This window comes from Xiphophorus hellerii, chromosome 22 (genome assembly GCF_003331165.1).
Source record: "Xiphophorus hellerii strain 12219 chromosome 22, Xiphophorus_hellerii-4.1, whole genome shotgun sequence".
NCBI lineage: Eukaryota > Metazoa > Chordata > Actinopteri > Cyprinodontiformes > Poeciliidae > Xiphophorus > Xiphophorus hellerii.
This window is the reverse complement of record NC_045693.1, coordinates 25498002-25516934: the sequence shown is the minus strand read 5'-3', so window position 1 is coordinate 25516934 and position 18933 is coordinate 25498002. Positions and strand designations below refer to the sequence as shown.

Here is an 18933-nt window from a genome sequence, read left to right as displayed (position 1 = left end):
AAGAAATTTACTTCCCCAATGTTGAGTTATTTTGTTTGTCTGTTTTGGATCTTAATTCTGAGAGTTTGCACTGGTACTTTGATTTTGCTGTTTAGGAAAAAGATTAGTCAGTTTAAAAGTTTTTAGGGTTTTTTGGGGCTCTATGGGGCTTTAAGACATTCAGGGTCACACATCAATATGGATAGGTCTCTCATTTCAACCTGTGATTCTGTATCGGACCTGTTTGCAGCTGCTCATCCAAGTATCTACGAGTCTCAGGCTAAGCATGCATTTCCTAGACTTCTAAATTTGTACACACGCTTAAAATGTGTGCACATGCTAACCCAACAGAACCCGCTTTTGTCTTGGCAGAAATTACATTGTCTGAACTGAGCTCTAACACTCTCCTGCTGGTCATCACAAAATGAACATAGTTCTTATTTTCCCAAAGTTTTCAGAACATTGTGAAAAATCTGGTATTGTAATTAATTGTTGAAATGGGAAACTGTCACATACTGTCTGTTTATTACAATAAAATGTGAGCGTCATAATAATCATCCAAACATCCATAGTTTATTTTCAACCAAATTTAGTCCCTTTGATGCCAGTTTGCTTAAATCCGTGCTTATTTTCTTTTCACTTCACTCTTTGTGTTGGTAAATTTCTCCTCTTTCACTCTGTCTCCTTACTTACTCACTGGCTTCCATCAATCACCTGAAAATGGGACTTCTGGAAGTCCTTGACTTTCACTTGATAAGTGCTCTGATAGGGAGCCGTCAGTCACACAGTGGGAAGGAAAACAGTAGCCCTCAGCCTCAACCCCAGTTCTGATGTTTTCCAAATGAAATGGCGACCAAAGATATCAAGTAACCAATGTTAGCCTTGAAGCAGAAAAGAAAAGAAAATCTCTCTCTATATATGTACAGATAATCCAGTTCATATTTTTAATTATGTCAGTTCTGGTCCTCCATATGCTGGACTTGATAAAGTACTGCATGAATGCAGGTTATTTAAAAATACTATTTTAAGATTAAAAATACTTTCAGAAGACAATGTTTCTGTGTTGAAGAAATGTTTTTATTGGTCTAATATTCAATCAAATGTATTTTTTCTTTGGCAGAAAATCAGCCTAATGAGTCGGTATGGGATTCATTTAATGTCACTCGCTGAGTGAATTGAGTTACTGAAACAAAGGAACATTTCAATAAAATTCTCATTTATTGAACAGATCTGTACTTCCGGTTGGAAGAAACGTGTTACACCTGACGACATACAGGCGTGCCTTGAATTTCGATGTATATACTTCCTGTAGAATATTTTCTCGCTAGTCAAATGCTGTGAAGGAAAGTTCGGTAATCATATACTTCAGTGGCCAGTAATGACTTTAAATACCTTCTCTTATTGTTCCTGCTCTCTGAGCAGTCAGGTTTTTTAAACCCATGATCGTCTTCTTTATGTGCTTTGACATGTCTTGAGTGACATGCAGAGAGATGAAGAGCTCTTATACGCAGTTCTGGGAAGGCTTCCTCGCCGCTGTTTTGCTTTAACCCAAATGGAAAATTAAATGTCCGAAGAGGGCAGAAAGAGTTGTGTGGAGTCTTTACAAAAAATGCTTTCGGTATTTTTGTAGGAATGATCTGACTGGATGGAAAAAAAACCCATCAGAATCCAAATGCTACCTTTGGCATTAGCCAACAAATCACCCCGATGTTCAGCTCTTCATATCAGCACCCCAGTCTCACCATTCTTTTGACCCAGTGTGACACTGTGACCTGAATATTAACAGCACTGGTTTAGTTTAGCACAATTACTAAAAGCCACTTTGGTGAAAGACTGTGACGGAAGTACATCATTTCTGTATTCACAGATTTTTGCACAGCCATTGAGAAGGAAATTCTCAGTAGCTGTATACTTCTGCGGCACATGCACCGCAAAAGTGTTAGGCAATGTAGTTTTCTTTTACTTATTTGCAACTAATTGGATTTGTGAATAAACTAAACCCAACATAAACCCGTCAAAGACAGCATTTAATTGTAATTGTGATGGGATATCCCACATAAAAGAAGAACTCATAACATAATATACCAGATGATGCATGAGTTCTGAAAGTTGCAATGTCAGCATCTGACAAACAGAGCGGCAGCAAACTACCAATCCAGCCAAATTCCCTGACAATGTGATGATCACTCGGTGTAAAATAAAGTAAACGAATAAGGACATGATCAGATTGGATCAGTGTTTGGCAAATGCCAATATTGTTTAACCTCAATTAACCCGACTGATTCCACTTGTCATGATTTAACATAAAAGAAGTCGAACTGGAATGGTACGTGTAAGAGCCTAGCCTGAAGTCATGCGGAGTATACTGTGGAGGTTGTGGAAGAACTTTGGCCCAATTTTCTTCCAAATGCTGCTCCAGTTCATCGAGGCGTCCAGACATTCATTCCCTCACAGCTTCCCGCCACGGCATTTCAAATCAAGTTGAGGTCTTGGACTTTGACTGGGCCATTGTAACACGTTGTTTTCATTTTCTGACATTTCGTCGTAGATGGAAAAACGAGGCCGAATCATCAGCCCTCCGCCGATGTGCTTGAAAGTCAATAAGACAAAAGTAATTTCTGTCGACAGGATGTGTTTCGTGTTCTCCAGAATTGGAGCTCTGCATCTTTTCCAAACATGCTTACTTTGGTCTCATCTGTCTGTCTTGAGCAGTGTTCTTCAATCCTGGTCCTCTAGGCATGCTGCCCCGCATGCTCTAGATGCGTCCCTGCTGTAATACACCTGACAGAGATGATCGCAGGTCAGCAAGTCCTGTTGCCCTATTGTCTTAGAAACAAGAGACTTTCACCTTCAAGCCTTACAAGCAGTCAAACTGGTTCAGCATTTTTCTAACTTGCTGTATTGAATTTTAACATTAAGCTACTAACACCCATAAGAGATGGGGACTTACAGTTTTGTTTTGTTTTTTGTCTGTTACTCTGAGTTTTACGCTGCATGAGATGAGTTTGAGATGAGGATGCTGGGACCAAATTAGGAAGGTTGTCAGCTGTGTAAAATCTTTTGATCTTGTGAATAATCTTTCTTTTTGTGAAATTGCGAATGCTAAACTTTAAACCTGTGGAAGCACAAAGGGTGTACTTAGTTTTGGACAGACAGGCTATGTCGTTTTCACTTCATTTCTCTACATAATGACATTGGCGTCTTTTTCACACCTGCAGATTTTAAACAAATGTTGCCATTGGTTAAGAACAGAGCATATTTGTCCTGGCTTGATACATAAGACCTTGGAATTGAGAGATAGTGCATCTCATTTGTTTTTGTTGTTTCGGACGACTGCAACTTTCAATGTGAAAGGCAACTAATTTAAGTCAGAAATCTGGCTGAGATGTGAATCATTTTGTAATTTCACCGTGGCATCAACCCAATTTAGGCGGCTCCAAGAGGCCACGTAAACCCTAAAACAATATTTAGCACATAACAGTGGTGCAGTTGGTAGCACTGTTGCCTTGCAGCAAGAAGGTCCTGGGTTCAATTCCCAGCCTGGGGTCTTTCTGCATGGAGTTTGCATGTTCTCCCTGGGCACTGGGTACTCTGGCTTCCTCCCACAGTCCAAAAACATGACTGTTAGATTAATTGGTCTACCTAAATTCTCTCATTCTTGTGTGGGGGTGTGTGTGTGAGTGTGTGTGTGCATGGTTGTTTGTCCCGTCTGTCTCTGTGTTGCCCTGTGACAGACTGGCGACCTGTCCAGGGTGACCCCGGCCTCTCGTCCGAAACGTTGGCTGCAGGCCGGAAGTGCAGCCAGACGTTCTGGTGTAAAAATCGCGGCGCGTGAATGAAGCTGATGTGGCTCGTAAAGCAGGATTTGGGACTCACATCAGCAGATTCGCGAGTAGTAGCATTCACTGACTTGTGTGTCTGTGTGAAGATGTTAATACAACTGATTGAATTAGTTTTGCACCAAATATATTGGATTGAGTGATATTAGATATTAAAATATTAGAGCAGAGCTTTCATATTTTGTGACTTGTATGAAATCTGTGAAGGGGTGCCTGTGTGTGACGAAGAAATATTCGCAAGTATTTTTTTTTTTCTCGGACAGATGAAGATTTGGTTTGCACTATTTTGGGTCATTTGGGCAAAATTATAAGTGTAAGTTTTTGTTGTTTTTTTTAAGTGTGACTCTTCTTTTTTACTTACGAATTTGAAGAAGTGTAACTTCTTTGTATTTGTGAAAGACTACAATTACAAATCCCCTTGGATTTTCCTGTCTGACTTGAACTTCACAGTTACGAGGCACAACGTTTGTAACCCCCCAAAAAATAATAAAAAACAACAACAACAAAAAACCCACTTCCATGCATTCCGAGCTGAATCTGACCGACAAACTTTGGAGCTCAACAGGATTTAAAACGTCCCGGTAAAATCGAATTACCGTCATGTTTTGAATTCAGCGCATAAAACCGGTTCGTCTTTGAAATGAACGTTATCGATTATGCAGAAGATAGATGGTAAACACCAGCTGATTGTCTCCAAATACCGCCTTATACTGCATGATTGCCTCTCATATGCCTCCTGTCCCTGATGATCATTTATTGGCCTACGCCTGAACCGAGGGCCCCACGTCCGGGCGCCGATTGGCTACCGGAGGCATTAAAATTTGATGCGACTCAGTAGGCCAATGAGAAGATTTCAGACCGTATCAAATATTAATATGTAAGTACCCCCAGCGTTAAGTAATGAAGTCCCAGCGGCGTTCGTTGGCGAGAGAAAATCAATGAGGCTTTCGGTTTAATTTTTCACTTAATTGTTTGGCTGCTGCGCGTTATTTATGATCAACTATTCACAGTATTAATATCTGCTTCGATATAACGGAGTTTGCGAAAACAACCGCAGATTTTTCCATTCCTTGACATGTTTAAAAATCTCACCTTTTTTTTTTTTTTTTTTTTTTTTTTTTGCTTTATCTTGAACCGATCCCCGGGAGTTTTGGGTTCGGAGAAAATGGAAGGAAGAGAGAGAGAGAGAGAGAAAAAAAACGAAAATAAAAAGAAAATCCACGAGGAGTGGATCGGTGTTTGCAGCCGTGTCTTCCCTCTGAACATGAATTAATAATAGTGTCACATCCGCAGCAATAAGGCGCATTAAGAGCCGCTCATTTATCATCTATACGCACCCTGGATCATTTCAGCCAAATTGGCCGTTTTATTATAAAGATAGTGGATTCTTTTTATATAAAAACAAAGTCAAAATTGCTTAAAATGCATTATTTTAGTGTAGCTTTATTATTTCTTAAATGGCAGTATGTTTTGTTTTTAACTTAACCACTGCGTTGTAATTATTAATTACACATTTTGACGCTGCAATTAATGTGCATCAGCATGTAAATGTCATTATTTTATATATTGGAACATGTCTCTTCAGAAAATGACAAAACAAATCGCAGCTTTATCTTGCATAAATAAGTTTTTCTTGGGGGGAAAAAAAATCACTCGGAGATAACTCGGCATATTTTTTCAATTCAGTATTCTAAAATCTTATGATCAATTTATTTATTTATTCATTTATTTCTGTGTTTGTAGGGTTAGGGGGCATTTGTTTTGGGAAATAATGGGATCTGCATATTTCAGCTGATGCTGCCCAAATATAGCTAAATCTCCATGTATTCTTAAAATACTCTAACCATAAAAATCTAATCCGCACATGTTCATTTGGTCTGAGGGTCGGAATTTGCAGAAGCAAAAAAAAGGTTAGAAAATGTTCTTTACAGACTGTCCACTCGACGAAAAGAGAAAAGGAAAAGATACAACATCTTAAAAAGACAATAAAATATCAGATTCTCCACAGATGAGAGGAAAATAGTGGCATTAAAAAATAAAACGGGCCTTGTGTGTGAGAGGTTCGGGGAGTGTATCGACTTAAGGCTGAGAAGCCCTCTGAGTTTGCAGGCCGTGCAGGACGTCGTGCTGTCTCCTTGGCAACTTGATTGATGGTCCCGCACAGCAGAGGGTTGGGGGGGCGGGGGGGACAGGGGAGCCCACAGAAAGACGCGCGCGCCGCTCCTCGCAGCCAGATAACGAGCAGCAGGTCCAGCGAGAAGCAGCGCGTGGGCCACGGGAGCCGAGGGGAGCGCATCGAGCGCCATGGATCACATCGGGATCCTGGGGGCGCATCTGCAGCAGCACGCGCACGTGGAGCCCATCAGCTTCGGCATCGACCAGATCCTGAGCAACGTGGAGCAGAGCTGCATGCTGGGCTCGAGGATGCCGGAGCCGGACTACGGCCACGCAGCGTACAACGGCGGCGCCGGGGGAGTGGGAGGCTTCGCGTGCGGCGGCGGCGGCGGCGGCGGATACAACAGCACCGCCGGCGGCTCGTGTGGGATGGCGTCTCTCGGGGGAGCTTATCACATGAACATGAGCGTGAACATGAACGGGACTAACATGAACTCTTCCGGGGTCATCCGTGTCCCCGCGCACCGGCCTCCTCTCAGCGGCGGCTGCGGCTCCGCGGTGCCGCCTCCCGCTAGCGGCGGCGTCGGCAACCTGAGTGCGCTCACCTTCCCGTGGATGGAGAGCAACCGGCGCTACACCAAAGACAGGTTCACAGGTATTATTATTATTATTATTATTATTATATTATTATTATTATTAAGCAGACTTAAGGACAATTTAAAGCCTGACCCTCATGCAAAGCAATGTTTTGTTTTTGTTTGTTTTTTTTTTCTTTTCTTTTAGCAAAGTAAGAATTTGTGGAATAATAACTTTTTCATCATGTTAACAAAATCTCGCACATTTTTAGAATATCTTACACTACGAGATAGTTTACAGATGTAAATATTTTTAATTGTTGGTCACATAAGATGCGGTCGCTGCTTCTTCTTGGAGCTGTCTCTTTGGTCCCACTGCTCTTTCTGCGATCCTGTTGCTGCTTTTGTTCTGCTCTCTGATGTCTCTGCATAACTGGAAATGGGAAAAAAAAAATACATAAAATTGGGTACATCTTCAACCAGACGGGGTAGAGGGGGGGGAACTAAGATAAATATACAAATGAAATAAATGTGACAAAGTAAGAAAAAGACATCAAGAGAAAAAGAAATCACTGCAAGCACAACAACAGCACTGATAAAATAGAAATAGAATAAAATTGAAATTTTAATTAAATTATATATATATGATATATATGAACTAGTTCATTTAAATTACTTATAAAATTGTTAAGATCTATTTACTCATCTGGTTTATCCTTTAGAATAAATTAAAAGTCAGTTGTAAACAAATGGATAAGAGCCATGACATGTAAAATAATAATTAAAAACAAAACATTAAATTGGTACAATGTACAATGTTTCCTGACAACCAGCTACGATGCGCCTTTGGTTTATCAGCTGGTTAGTTTGACTTTAGCTCTGATTCTCCTTCATTCCACAAACATTTTAAGTTAATTTCCAAACCAGCACATACCGCTTAGTTTCAATGCTTCATTTGTTCATGCATATTTGCATTTTTGTTCTCTCTCACTAAACCCCAAAATCAAACTGTAGCCTACATACACTTTTTTATTATACCGTAAACTTTGAATAACTCTCACGTTGTTGAAAGTTCTGATAAAATGTCTTAAACCATTAAATCATAGAATATGTTCTGAAATTTTATAGTAAATATAGGCAACAACAAAAAAAACCGACTTTTTTTTTGAAGTATTAAACATCTTATCTTGATTTTCGGATTTGTAACTATGTGATTAGACTATACTTTTACAAAGTTAATTTTTTTTTTTTGAATGGCTAAAATTTAATATTCTTATAACAGCCTCACCGTTTCCTGTGCAGCTCCTGTACCGCTTCTCTCCGCTCACTGTCTGCTTCCTGTCTTTCGCCCTGCGCGTCCCGCTCTGCTCTCCTGTCCCTTCCTGACCACCGTCCCCGTCAAGTCTCCCTCTCACCCCTCACTGTCACGCGCCGTGTAGGTCACCCGTACCAGAATCGCACTCCGCCGAAGAAGAAGAAGCCGCGGACGTCGTTCAGCCGGCTACAGATCTGCGAGCTCGAGAAGCGCTTCCACCGGCAGAAGTACCTGGCGTCTGCCGAGCGCGCCGCGCTGGCCAAGGCCCTGAAGATGACCGACGCTCAGGTCAAAACCTGGTTCCAGAACAGACGCACCAAGTGGAGGTGACTGCTCTCTTCGCTCTCTCTTCTCTTTAGATTTGACTCAAAACACCTTTTTTTCGGAGCAGAGTTGTTCTATGCGGTACTAGTAAAAAGGCTTTCCAAACACGCTCGTGCGACAGACTGGAGAGATTCAGGTTTTTTTCCAGAACCGGGCCAGCAATTCTGGACCCACGTAAAACCAAAGTGGAGAATCAGTTTTCGTGGGTTATCACAGATTAGCTCCCACATTTATCGTCTAGGCCCAGTCTTTTAGTTTTGCCGGTCCACCTTTAAGAAGCCTTTCTCATCTCTTATTTTTCCCCCCCCCCCGTCAAAATCATATCTGACCTTTTGTTTTTCTGTATGCGGTGCGCTTACGTCGTGTTGTTACGGTATTGGGGATACCTGCTTTTTCAATTATTTTCTATATTTGTATAGAATTTTATTAGATTTTATTTTATTATTGATGCTATAAAATATCTGCTGTAATAAACTGTGGTCATATAATTAATAAATAATAGCCGTCTGTCAGCAGGAGGAGGCCGCTCGGTTATTCTGGTTTGATCGGACATAGTTAGCCTAACTGACTAAAACGGGGATCAGAAACTAAATGCATCAAAGTAGAATTAAATACAAAATGTTTCAGAAAAAATAATCTAAAAAAATACATTAAAATAAAAGGTAATTTGTGCATTTATCTTTAGCATTACATATTTTAGCATGTTTAGCATAAGTCTATATTTAGTCTATTATTTTTACGTTATTGGTGCCCAGCTTTTAATTTTACATTAAATATAGTGCAAAAGTAAAATACAGAATACGTCCCAGTTACTTAGCAATATAGTGTAACTGATATGCAATACCTGGGTACGAAATGCTTGGCTTACTGCTACGAAATGGGAGCAGAAAGAGAACGGTAACAACTCTGGGTATGGATTTACCCAGGGGTAATTTGACTAACACTTCCGGCTTTCTTCTCTAATAATAGAGAAAAACACAAGGAAGTGTTTAGTACACAACAAATTGTGTGTGGCGGTGTGTGTGTGTGGGGGGGTGTATTTTTTTGTTTAAAAAAAACAAAAGAAAAGAAGAAAACGCTACAATATTTCACATTTCATCTGAATTTTCTCCATGATTAATCAATGATGCGTATGAATATAGATAAGATAATGAACAGAGGTTTATGTGCATGTACAGTAAGTGGGTTTTGTTTTAAAGGTACAAAATCAAAGAAGGGCATTTTGTACCGTATCAAAGGATATCCCCGTTCTATTCAGCATGAATAAAAATATGTCACTAAAGCCTTCTGGTGGTCTGTTTGATTATGCACCCCCCCCACCGTCTCAAATTTGGCAGGCACCTCTGTTTGGACATGGCCTCAAAAATGCATCACGAGTTGGGGGGATGGAAAAGACAAAGAAAAAAGAAAAGAAGAGCCAGCAAGATACCTCTCCTTCTGGTTCTGCTCTGCATCTCCAGAACCAGAACCAAACATAGAGAAGCAGCATTCTCCTCCTTTGCACCACAAATTTGGAACAAACGTCTAAAAAAACGTAAAAACATCTGAAACTCTGAGTTCCTTTAAATCTAGACTCAAAACTCTATTGTTTAGAGTTGCTATTGAAACATAATCAATGAAATATTAATCAATAATCTGATGTGTAGCAACGGGGAAATGTAATGTTGTTGACTGTGTGCTCTACGACTTTGTATCATTGTGTTTTTATGATGCAAAGCCCTGTGAAATGCCTTGTTGCTGAAAGGTGCTGTACAAATAAAAAATTTGATTGATTGATTGATTGACTGATTGATTGATTGATTGATTGACTGACTGACTGACTGATTGATTGATTGATTGATTGATTGATTGATTGATTGATTGATTGATTGATTGATTGATTGATTGATTGATTGATTGATTGATTGATTGATTGATTGACTGAAGGTGTCAAAGCTCTGGTCCTGTCCACTTCCTCCCAGTGTGTGGACTCCGTGTCCCCACACCGCACTCAGCCCTCTCTCCCTCACAGACTCTCTGCACTTTCCTTGCAGACGGCAGACGGCGGAGGAGCGGGAAGCGGAGCGGCAGCAGGCCAACCGTATCCTCATGCAGCTGCAACAGGAGGCCTTCCAGAAGACCATCAACCAGCCGGTAGCCCCCGACCCACTGTGCCTGCAGAACAGCTCCCTGTACGCCCTGCAGAACCTCCAGCCGTGGAGTGAGAACACAGCAAAGATCAGCAGCGTGTCAGCCTGTGAGTAAACCTCTAGCTCTTCGTCTCTCCTTCGGGATCCAGTGACTGCTGCGGTGTGGAGGAGCGGCCCGACCCCTGCTGAGGACATCCTGCCGTTGGACGTCCTGCCGTTGGACTCTGGTTCCTGGCCTTTGCTCTTTCTGTCTCACGGACACCGGTGCTGTTTGTTGATGGGCTCTCTCTGCACTTCTCCCATCAAATGGGGCCCACACGACGACATGTTGTGTTATTATTATTGCTATTAATATTCTTTACATGAGGGACTTTTAAAAAAGATATTTTTATAAAAGTTTATACGACTGACTGAATAGGGCTTTGTCTTAGAGCGACATGCGTATTTATCGGCCTTCTTTAATCGACTTTTTAATCGACTGCAGAATAACAAAGCACTTGTTTCAACAATCTTTTAGAAAGAAGGGGATGTAATGAGATCAATGGAGATTCTCAATCTTGTTAACCGCGCGTTTAATTTACCTTCGAATCAACAGCGGCAGCCTGGAAATGATGTTGTGGTAACTTTAAACGTGTTCCATCAAAGTCTTCGCTTACGGTTGTGCTGTGTGACCCGGTGGGTGGCTGATGACTCTTAGCAATAAAAACTAACAATAATAAGTTCCTCAGCACGTACAGACAGGCATTGCAGCTATCACTAGCTTTTACGCATGCAGCAGCCATATTGGATTTATGGGTCTGTGTCCCATAAATCCATTGTTGAATTCTTTTTTTTCTCTCTTTTTTTTTCTTTTTTTTTGAGTGTTGGAATGTTTGAATTCTTTGTCAGAAAAATCAGCTGAAAAATCGAACAAATCAAATATTTTTGATTTGGAAAATTGGAGGTTTCCGTCAACCTCCCCCCGACCGCCATCTAAAAATCCAACATGGTGCTTATGCAACACAGTGAGAGATGCAGAAAGAAGCTGTTTATTTGTATTTATATCGTTAAATCAGTCCCCCTTCAGGATATAGCACAGCCCTTATATAGCACAGTGGACCCTCTGTGTATGTTGGAGTTTGGGATCGCAGCCTCCTCCTAACAGCTGAAATCCACTAATACTTGAGATCCCATCTAAAAACACTTACAACTGTTTATTTTAATAATTGTAATACCAACTGTATCTTAATATGCATTAATATGCACAACGGAAACCATTTTAGTGGACAGTAACATCTGCAGCCTTGCTTGTCTCCGCTGCTGAGGGTCGGTCCCAACAAAAGTAAATGCCACTCCTGGATTGGCTGTTTTGCAAATGCCAGCCAATATCATGTCAAGTAGATATGGGCATAGCCATTTCAGTTTCCCAAAGATGCATTTTCTCTCTGTGTTGTATATCGAATATTTTCGATATGCTGCAATGGACTGGCGATCTGTCCCGGGTGAACCCAGCCTCTCGCCCGCTGACTGCTGGAGATAGGCACCAGCACCCCTGGCAACCTCCATTAGGGATAAGAATGTAAGATAATGGATGGATGGATGTTAGATATGTTCTACAAAATTATTTTTCAATAATTATCTGGAGTTACATTCCACAGAACTATTCACAAATAATGAACCACAAATCCACTGTATGCTACTGCTGTGGATCAGTTTAGTGAAAGCGTAGAAATACATAATCGGTGGTTTGTATTGCTAACAGAAGTTAGCTTGGTCACCGAGCACAAGTAGCGATTCGCTGACCTTCAACTGGAGCACACTTATACAGGATATGACCTCATTCCCTGATAAGAGTTTCAACTTCCACGGTAACTGCAACGCCATCAGGAAGTCCTGAGATTTACACATCAAAATGACCAGCTTCAGTGGTCACTCTAACTGACATCTCCAGACTGGATCATGGACCAAACTTCCCAGTACAAATAAGACAAACCATAAAAAACACGACCTAAATGGTGAAATGTAATATATTGCACTTTGTCTAAATGATGTATTTAAATGCAAATTACCACATTTTACTGTTGTTGTTTTTTTGTTTTTCTTCTTAGCATTCTGGTGTGTGTGTGTGTGTGGGGGGGTGTGGGGGTGCACACACTCCCTTTCATCTGCATTATTTGGTAGACACTTGTTTACAGACAGAGCTGTATGAAAACGTATGTCTGCCTTGCAGAATATTTAGGTTTTGCTTTTTGCTCCTCACATTTAAATGTTTCAAGTCATCAAACTAATTTCATATCAGAACGTGAGTGAAGTGCAGCTTTTAGATGATAAAGTCTAAACTTCACCAAACCAACAATGTGAGAAGGAAGGGGGGGGGGGGGGAGAGGGGAACATATGCTGGATCCAGACCTGACTACTACCAGAGTTCCAGGATGAAGAAATCACTTAAGTAGAACCTGTCTGACGACATGAAGTAGGCTAAGAGATCTAAAGTCAGAGCAAGAGATCGTGCCCGGATGTAAAGAAGTTCAAGAGCAGATGGGAAATAGAGTCGTTGACGGCTATCAGTCTGTAAGGGTTATAAAGGCGTTTGGTGTAGTTACTTTTTCCACATAGGGCCAGGTTAACTTGGGTAGATTTTTTCTTTTTAATTAAATCATTTTAAAAACAAGTTTTTGTATGAACTCAGGTTACCGTTGTCTGATACTAGCTTTTTTTTTTTTTAAGTACAAAATATTTAACTGCAACACACAAAAAAAGCAAAAACAGAAAAAAAATCAGAAAAGGTGCAAATACCTTTATTCACAGCTCTGTGTGGCGCCGACCTTGTTTTATTATGAGTAGACAAGTCAAGGCAAATTCACGTCATCATTTCTGACTCGACTGCGTAAACACGCAAAAAAATGGCACAAAGTAAGCCGTTTGTCACATTCTTCAGAAAAACATGGCTGGTTAAGGTGGACCAATGCATTATGTTTAAATAAAGAACAGTGACACGTTCCCGTCGTGTAAACCTTCAGTGGAAACAGTTTGGCTTTTGGTTTTTGTTTCTCCAGCTGTTGCTGTGCCTCACAAAGAAAGGTATGTGAACGTCTCCGCATTTTCTCAGGTTAGGCACTGTAGGAGTAAGCGAGCAAGAAATAAAGAGACAAAAACCAGGAGGGTAGAGTCAATGATGATTTATTTATTCAGATATATTGAGGATAAATCCCAAACATTTAGGCAAAATTATCACTGTTAGTACCAGTTTACATCTCCTTACCATGTCAGTATTATGCAGAAGAAACTGACAGGCAGACCGACTTTATGGAGTTGAATTAGTGACTCTAAACAGAGTTTGGTTACATTTATTTGTTTTACGTGTTGTATCCTTTTTAAAGATACAAAAAGGACATGGAGTTTGAAAGAGAGAGTAGGAAAGTCAACGAAGAACAAATCCAGTCTTTTACGGTTTCTGCCCAACTACAACCAGCTTCTTTATCTTTGCTTGAGAACATCGTCCCCACAGCATCATCCTGCCACTCTCGTGTTTCACCACGAGTTTATGGTGTATAATGAGCAATGGACTTTTTTTTTTGCCACAGTGTTTTCTGCGTAGGACAAAAATGCTCCAGTTCGGTCTCACCAGATCACATCTTTCCTCTCATTTTCTGTCCTCTTGTGGTTTATGGTAAATTCCTCTGATTTTCTTAAAAAAGGGCTTTTGCATTGCTGCTCTTCACTAAAGCCTAGATTTATGGAGTGCACTACTAACATTTGGGCAGGTCTGTACTGTAGATCTCCACAGCTTCTCTTGGATGCTCTCCTTGCCCGGCCTGTGGATGTCATCAAGTAAATTATGGACAGCTGTGGCCATCCTATTTATGAAACTGTCTTAGAAAAACAAACTGTCTTTAGTCAGGGGCTTCTTTGAATTCATGTTAAATCAAATTGTGTTACAGGAGATCCTTCCTGTCCACAGCCATCACCATCTACAATAGCACTTTGAATAAACAAGTTACAACATTTACTTTCCCTTTGGGATCAATAAATTATTTTTGAATTGCATTGAATATACTGGGCAGCATCCGTTGTTGAGAAGGACATGACCTGACAGGAGCGGGTGGGACTAGCTGAACTGAGGCAAGATTATGGTTTACAGCTGAACTCTGCTAATCTACCATTGGGCAGCCAATTGCTGACTTCTGCAAAGGAGCTCCCCAGTCTGGGAAACACAGCTAATTAAACATTACTAAATTTTTCCACAACATATCAGCGTGAGCTGAGTGTCTTTTCCAATCACATATTTTGGTGATGTACAGCACTGGAAATTCATAATTTACTGCCATGCTATTTAACAAAACTGCAATTTTGGAAAAGGAAACATCACTCTGGCCTTTCACTTTAAACCTGACAGTAAAATAAATTCAGAGATCAAAGCCTGTTTTCCCCAGGTTTTAAGAAATGTTATTTTTTTTTCTTCTAACTGCTAACTTGAGACAGTCGCCATGTTCTTATTCCTCTGCTTCTTCAATTTTGCATTGCCGTTCTTTTCTGGAAGTAGCCAGGCCGCTGACACTTGCTTACACTCGTGTGTGTGCATGTGTGTGAAGATATCCAGAAGGTTTTGGAGTGCTGATAGTTCTGAGTGGATGTTGAAACTCTCCTTTAAATTCCTCCTTAACTTTTCAGAAAGCTGCCTGGGTAATGTCAGCTTGCTTACACAAACACACACGCAGACACACGCAGGGTCTGTGTGTCACACACAGTTGTGTTTTCGTGTCTTGTGGGTTCTGTACATTGACTTCCATTCATTTTCCAGCCTAACCTTTACCCACCGCCTACCCCTAACCATCACATACCTAATCCTAACCCTCCCCAGTTCTAGTTTTGCAACTAACATCTAATTCACACCATACCGCCAAAAATAACTAGAGCACAGTAAACTGCAAAAAGAAGCATGTACCAGGGACAGGTCCTCACTTTCCATTAATGACTTATAAATATTTTGAAAATGTTCCTCTATATGTACTATATGCAAGTGCACACAAACACCTAGCCTAACGGAGTGAGGTTGGACACCAAAGGTTATTTTATTTAAAAAACTAAAACAATTCATGTATATAAAGAAAGATGATCTGGTTTTCTTAAACTTAGCCAAACGAACAAGAAAAAAAAAACACGTAACAAAAATACAGAATTAATGAAAAACCACCATGACAAAGACAGAGCAATATTCATCATTTATATATATCACTTATTACCTGAAATAATAATATTTGAACTGTCAAACATGGAGCATTGAAACTTTTCAGCCCTCTCAACATCTGATCGAGGGACGAAGGTCACATATATCAAAATTAAATTTACAGATCAGACACGGAAAGTGCAAAAAAGATCTACTTCCGGTTACCAAAATAAAACTCGTTCCGTATTAATTATCGTATTGTGGTCATTAAAGCACAAGCATTCTTTAAATCTAAGTTTTCTCTGGACCCATTTATAGATTTATTCATAAGTCAACATATTTCCATGTGCCTGCTTGTTATTAGCTTAGTTTATTTATTTTATATTTAGGTCATATTTAAATAACAATATCACACGTATGCATATATTATTCGTTTTAATATATATTTTATATCATTTATAATTATGTTATATTTACTCATATTTAACACTGGGTGGAGTAGCTTCTGAACAAATAAGCAATTTCGTCTTGGGAATCAATAAAGTATGTTCTATTCTATTCTATTCTATTCTATTATGTTAATTGGCTTGTTTAAATTGCCCTCAGGCATGAGTGTGCTCTTGTTTATTATTATTTACTTCTATAGTTTGCTGTTATTGTTAATTTATTTATTATTTGCATGTCAGTTTCAACACTCTCAATCATCTTCCTCCTCATCATCATCTCAGCAATTTTTCCTCAGTCTTTAACTGCAAATTTCTGTACGTCATCAATTATTTTATTTAGCTCATAATTTGTTACAGTCATGAGAACATAGACTTTGTTTTGCTCTCCCCTCCCCCCTGCTGGACGCTCAGTGACATTACAATCATTTGTCGCACACTGATGACTGTGTTGTGTTTTCGTTTTTTTTACGTAAATACCACGCTCCTCCGACAGTGGTGTAACTGTCCCCACAGCACCTTAGGAGGACGTTTCGGCGCGATTCTGTCCTGTATTGCCGTCCAACATGTCTTTTTTACGGTTATGTGTGTCAGCGAGCAGACGGGTCGAGTCCCGAACCCAGGCTGTGGGCTCGGTGTTTTCAGGTAAGACTGTCGGGCTCGGAGCTGTGTCAGTTTTCATAGAAGCAGGTGGTTCGGGGAGGCTGCTGGTTCTGATGTGAAAGCTGATGAAGTGCAGTAGTTTTTAGCATGTCGTCTTTGTCAAGGCTCGGCACGGTCAGCCAGCGGAGCCCCGAAGGACCAGGAGCCGCTCAAGAAGGCCAAAACCCCGCAGGGTCGCTTCGATGCTCCGGAGAAGAGCGGAGATGTTCTAGAAAGTGAGAAACAGCCTGTTTGGTTGGTTCCCATCTTCTCAGGGTCTTAGGCAGATGATGCCCCGCTCCTCTAAATTGCTAACATGTGTTTCTAAACCTGCCAGAACAAATAATTAAAAACATAATTCAATTATTGGCTCAATTAAATAGTTACTGTGCAAAGAAATTAAAGTATGTTTTTAAAAATAGTCAAAAAGAAAAATGATATCAACACATATTCTTTAATTCCGCATTGTAAATCTTAGGACAGAGGTGCGTTTTTTATTTAATCTTCCCTTTCATTTTAAATCATTTCATTTTTATGTTCCTCGATTTATTCCTCATGCATTTACTTCCTTATTTTCCACTCTCGTTTTGTTCTTTGTTTACTTAATAGTTCAGGAGTCAAAATGTCGATATAAAAGTTGACCAAATTTTGTAGGTCAATAATTAGTATTATCAGATTTGTTCTGTTTGCTTGCACTATGATTATTTCACTGAGGAAACTCATTAGCTCTGTTATTATTTTGCTATTTTTGAAGATTGTGATTTATATTTGTAGTAAAATCGAAACAGGTTTGTCAGAAAACTAAAATATGGCACAATATAGTACAAATTAATTTTAATCTAGGAATTAATTTTACTGTTTATGCACTGTACATTATCTTGGCTTTTGCATAATTAAAGTTTCTGTATTGAAAAGCAAAGTAACCGGTCTGATTTTCTTAGAAACTCAATTTGTAGTTTTTACTAGCTAGGACAGTATTTTAGTTTCTGCATTTCTTTATTTAAATAGCAACTATAAAAATTAAGAAAAAAATTTTTATTTAGCTTGTGAAATATAAAAGGAAAGAACTAATAATGAAGAACGAGTGACAAAAAGCTACCAAAGTCCAAAGAAAAACATGACATGGACAGAAGAGATTTTTACTGGTGTCTTGTTTTCCTGCAGAGTTTCCTGACGACGTAAACCCTGTAACCAAGGAGAAAGGTGGCCCTCGGGGCCCGGAGCCCACCAGATACGGAGACTGGGAGAGGAAGGGCCGCTGTGTGGACTTCTAGGGAAGTCTTCCAGCTTCCCCGCCAAATGCAGCACTGTCAGAGGAACCTTGGAAGAGACTGAGACTGTGTGGCCGTGTAAATATTTGCTGTACATGTGTGTATTCAGAACAATAAGCAGACCTGATGAACCTGATGTCCCACATATGTAACTAAAGGATGATTTGGTCTGATCTTAACCTGCCTCAAGTGTTTGTTCTGACTCTTTGTCTCACGTTGGACTGGATCAACACGAGATCCAGTCCAACGCAGCAGTTCGGTGACAGCATTCAGGTTCAGAACGCTTTCTTAGTCACAAACATTTGTTGACTTTTTTAGATTTTTAGCATCCAGGAAGGAATACTGACACTATTTAACAAAGATAATGCATCAGCAAGACTTGATCTGAACCCTGAGGAAGAGACATGAGGGTTGTGTCTTCACTAAACTATGATATAGTTGTCTCTTTAAATGTTCTGCTGCTGTAAAAAGAAAGGGGGACAGGACACAAGTTAGACATTTACATGTAAACCTAGACGGTGCAGAAAAAGCAACAATAAAAATGAGAAAACATGGGGAAGCAAAAACTGCATAATAACTGCATGCTGCGAGTTCTGTTTTTCCGAGTAGTCTGCAGAGATGGAAAGGTTTGGGTCGGGTTTGGAACCACCATGTCTTTATTTACTTCACTAGGAAACTGCGAGAAAGCAGGTGTTCACACAACCTTTGACGGGAATCTTTTCTGTTCCTGTGGACAAACTCCACCCACACTGAGTGGACACTCAGCAGAAGTGGAGGAAAACATAAATACTATCTGCATGACTCATTTATCTTGATTTTAATCAGCGGGTCAATTTGACCCAGAACAGTATGTGTGTCTCAAGTTCAATTATAAAGATCACCCTTTGGTAAAAAAAAAAAAGTATAATATAAAATAATTTACCAAAGGTCAACTTCAAGGAAATTATTGTTTTTTTGTGTCTAGGTTTTTTTCATTGGACATTAAAAATCTAAATTCCATTTTTTATGTCCAAATGAGTAAATGAGCAGGTTGTCGTCATTGATCCTTAATTTCTGAGAAATAATAAAACATCATTGCACAAATATTGATTGAAATGGTTAGTATTGGAGTTAATAATCAGATACAAAAATGTTTTGGAGGAATTTTTTGGTTTC

General features: G+C 39.9%; 2 protein-coding genes across 2 annotated transcripts; both read left to right on the top strand.

Moving 5' to 3' along the window:
* Window positions 1–6089: 6089 nt before the first annotated feature.
* tlx1 (T cell leukemia homeobox 1) lies at window positions 6090–12328 on the top strand. The gene is made up of 3 exons (XM_032552413.1): window positions 6090–6588; window positions 7912–8149; window positions 10181–12328. Exons 1-3 carry the CDS (start codon window positions 6123–6125, stop codon window positions 10389–10391), a joined length of 915 nt encoding a protein of 304 aa, XP_032408304.1. The 5' UTR covers window positions 6090–6122; the 3' UTR covers window positions 10392–12328.
* A 3985-nt stretch (window positions 12329–16313) lies between these two features.
* Window positions 16314–17957, top strand: sdhaf4 (succinate dehydrogenase complex assembly factor 4). The gene is made up of 3 exons (XM_032552669.1): window positions 16314–16510; window positions 16633–16743; window positions 17672–17957. Exons 1-3 carry the CDS (start codon window positions 16432–16434, stop codon window positions 17779–17781), a joined length of 300 nt encoding a protein of 99 aa, XP_032408560.1. The 5' UTR covers window positions 16314–16431; the 3' UTR covers window positions 17782–17957.
* The last annotated feature ends 976 nt before the right edge of the window (window positions 17958–18933 follow it).